The sequence below is a fragment of the Nanorana parkeri genome, unplaced genomic scaffold (genome assembly GCF_000935625.1).
Source record: "Nanorana parkeri isolate BGI_ZX_2015 unplaced genomic scaffold, ASM93562v1 scaffold4245, whole genome shotgun sequence".
Lineage (NCBI taxonomy): Eukaryota > Metazoa > Chordata > Amphibia > Anura > Dicroglossidae > Nanorana > Nanorana parkeri.
This window is the reverse complement of record NW_017310509.1, coordinates 12,749-14,161: the sequence shown is the minus strand read 5'-3', so window position 1 is coordinate 14,161 and position 1,413 is coordinate 12,749. Positions and strand designations below refer to the sequence as shown.

General features: G+C 59.4%; 1 protein-coding gene across 1 annotated transcript in view; it reads left to right on the top strand.

Moving 5' to 3' along the window:
- Window positions 1-1,413, top strand: part of LOC108803805 (transcription initiation factor TFIID subunit 1-like) — a gene marked incomplete at both ends in the record, with an annotated part of 19,403 nt that overhangs the window by 5,359 nt on the left and 12,631 nt on the right. Inside the window, one exon of the mRNA XM_018575604.1 lies at window positions 866-1,073. Coding sequence (XP_018431106.1) covers window positions 866-1,073 — 208 coding nt within the window. The remainder of the gene's footprint in view (window positions 1-865; window positions 1,074-1,413) is intronic.

Below are 1,413 nucleotides of genomic sequence, written 5' to 3'. Positions count from 1 at the left end.
CTCTCTCCTTGTGCAGGGTGACTGGTCTTGTCTCCGCCCCCTCCTGTAATAAAGACCGGTCACTGCTCTCTCTCCTTGTGCAGGGTGACTGGTCTTGTCTCCGCCCCCTCCTGTAATAAAGACCGGTCACTTCCGCTCTCTCTCCTTGTGCAGGGTGACTGGTCTTGTCTCCGCCCCCTCCTGTAATACAGACCGGTCACTGCCGCTCTCTCTCCTTGTGCAGGGTGACTGGTCTTGTCTCCGCCCCCTCCTGTAATAAAGACCAGTGACTGCTCTCTCTCCTTGTGCAGGGTGACTGGTCTTGTCTCCGCCCCCTCCTGTAATAAAGACCGCCCACCATAATCTGAGCCGACGTGTGACAATGAGACTGTCACAGGTCGGCTCAGTAGATCGGGAACACATACCGGCGCTCGCTCACTTCTCCCTGCAGAGAGTGGTGACTGTCACTCACGGCTCCCTGCAGGGTTTCCCCCCTTCCCCGATCCTCCAGCGCTGACTGGCGGAACGGACGGGGGAGGGGGCGGGTACAGCTGGCTCTGCCTCTAGATAGGAGGAGCCTGCTGTCACTCACGCAGCTGGGCGGAGCCAGGCACAATTGTCCCGGCTGCGGCGTCTCAGTATACCGCGAGCTGTAGCTCCCTATATACTGAGCCCAGGGTGACGGGAGGACGCTAGTTTGTGTCCCCGAGGAGGACTATGGGGGGAAAGCCCCGACCCCGTACTTCTCCTTTAACAGACGGGAAGGTCGTTGTCGTGGTGACATTTCCTCCCGCTGTATATTGTTCTTTGTGAGGATGTTCCCGCTTTCAGCTGTCGGGTTCCGTGACGTCTTTGGGTCGCTGACGGGTCTTCTTTCCATCTACAGGTTCCGCTGCTTCCGGAGGCTCCCACAGAGACGACGACACGGCTTCGGTGACCAGTCTAAATTCCGCAGCCAGTGGTCGCTGTCTGAAGATCTACCGCACGTTCCGGGATGAAGACGGCAAAGAATACGTGCGGTGCGAGACGGTGCGCAAACCTGCCGTCATCGACGCCTACAGCCGGATCCGCTCCACCAAAGACGACGAGTTCATGTGAGGAGACCGGAACCCCGACATCTTGTCTGACATCGTCCCCGGAGACCGGAACCCCGAGATCTTGTCTGACATCGTCCCCGGAGACCGGAACCCCGAGATCTTGTCTGACATCGTCCCCGGAGACCGGAACCCCGAGATCTTGTCTGACATCGTCCCCGGAGACCGGAACCCCGAGATCTTGTCTGACATCGTCCCCGGAGACCGGAACCCCGAGATCTTGTCTGACATCGTCCCCGGAGACCGGAACCCCGAGATCTTGTCTGACATCGTCCCCGGAGACCGGAACCCCGAGATCTTGTCTGACATCGTCCCCGGAGACCGGAACCCCGAGATCTTG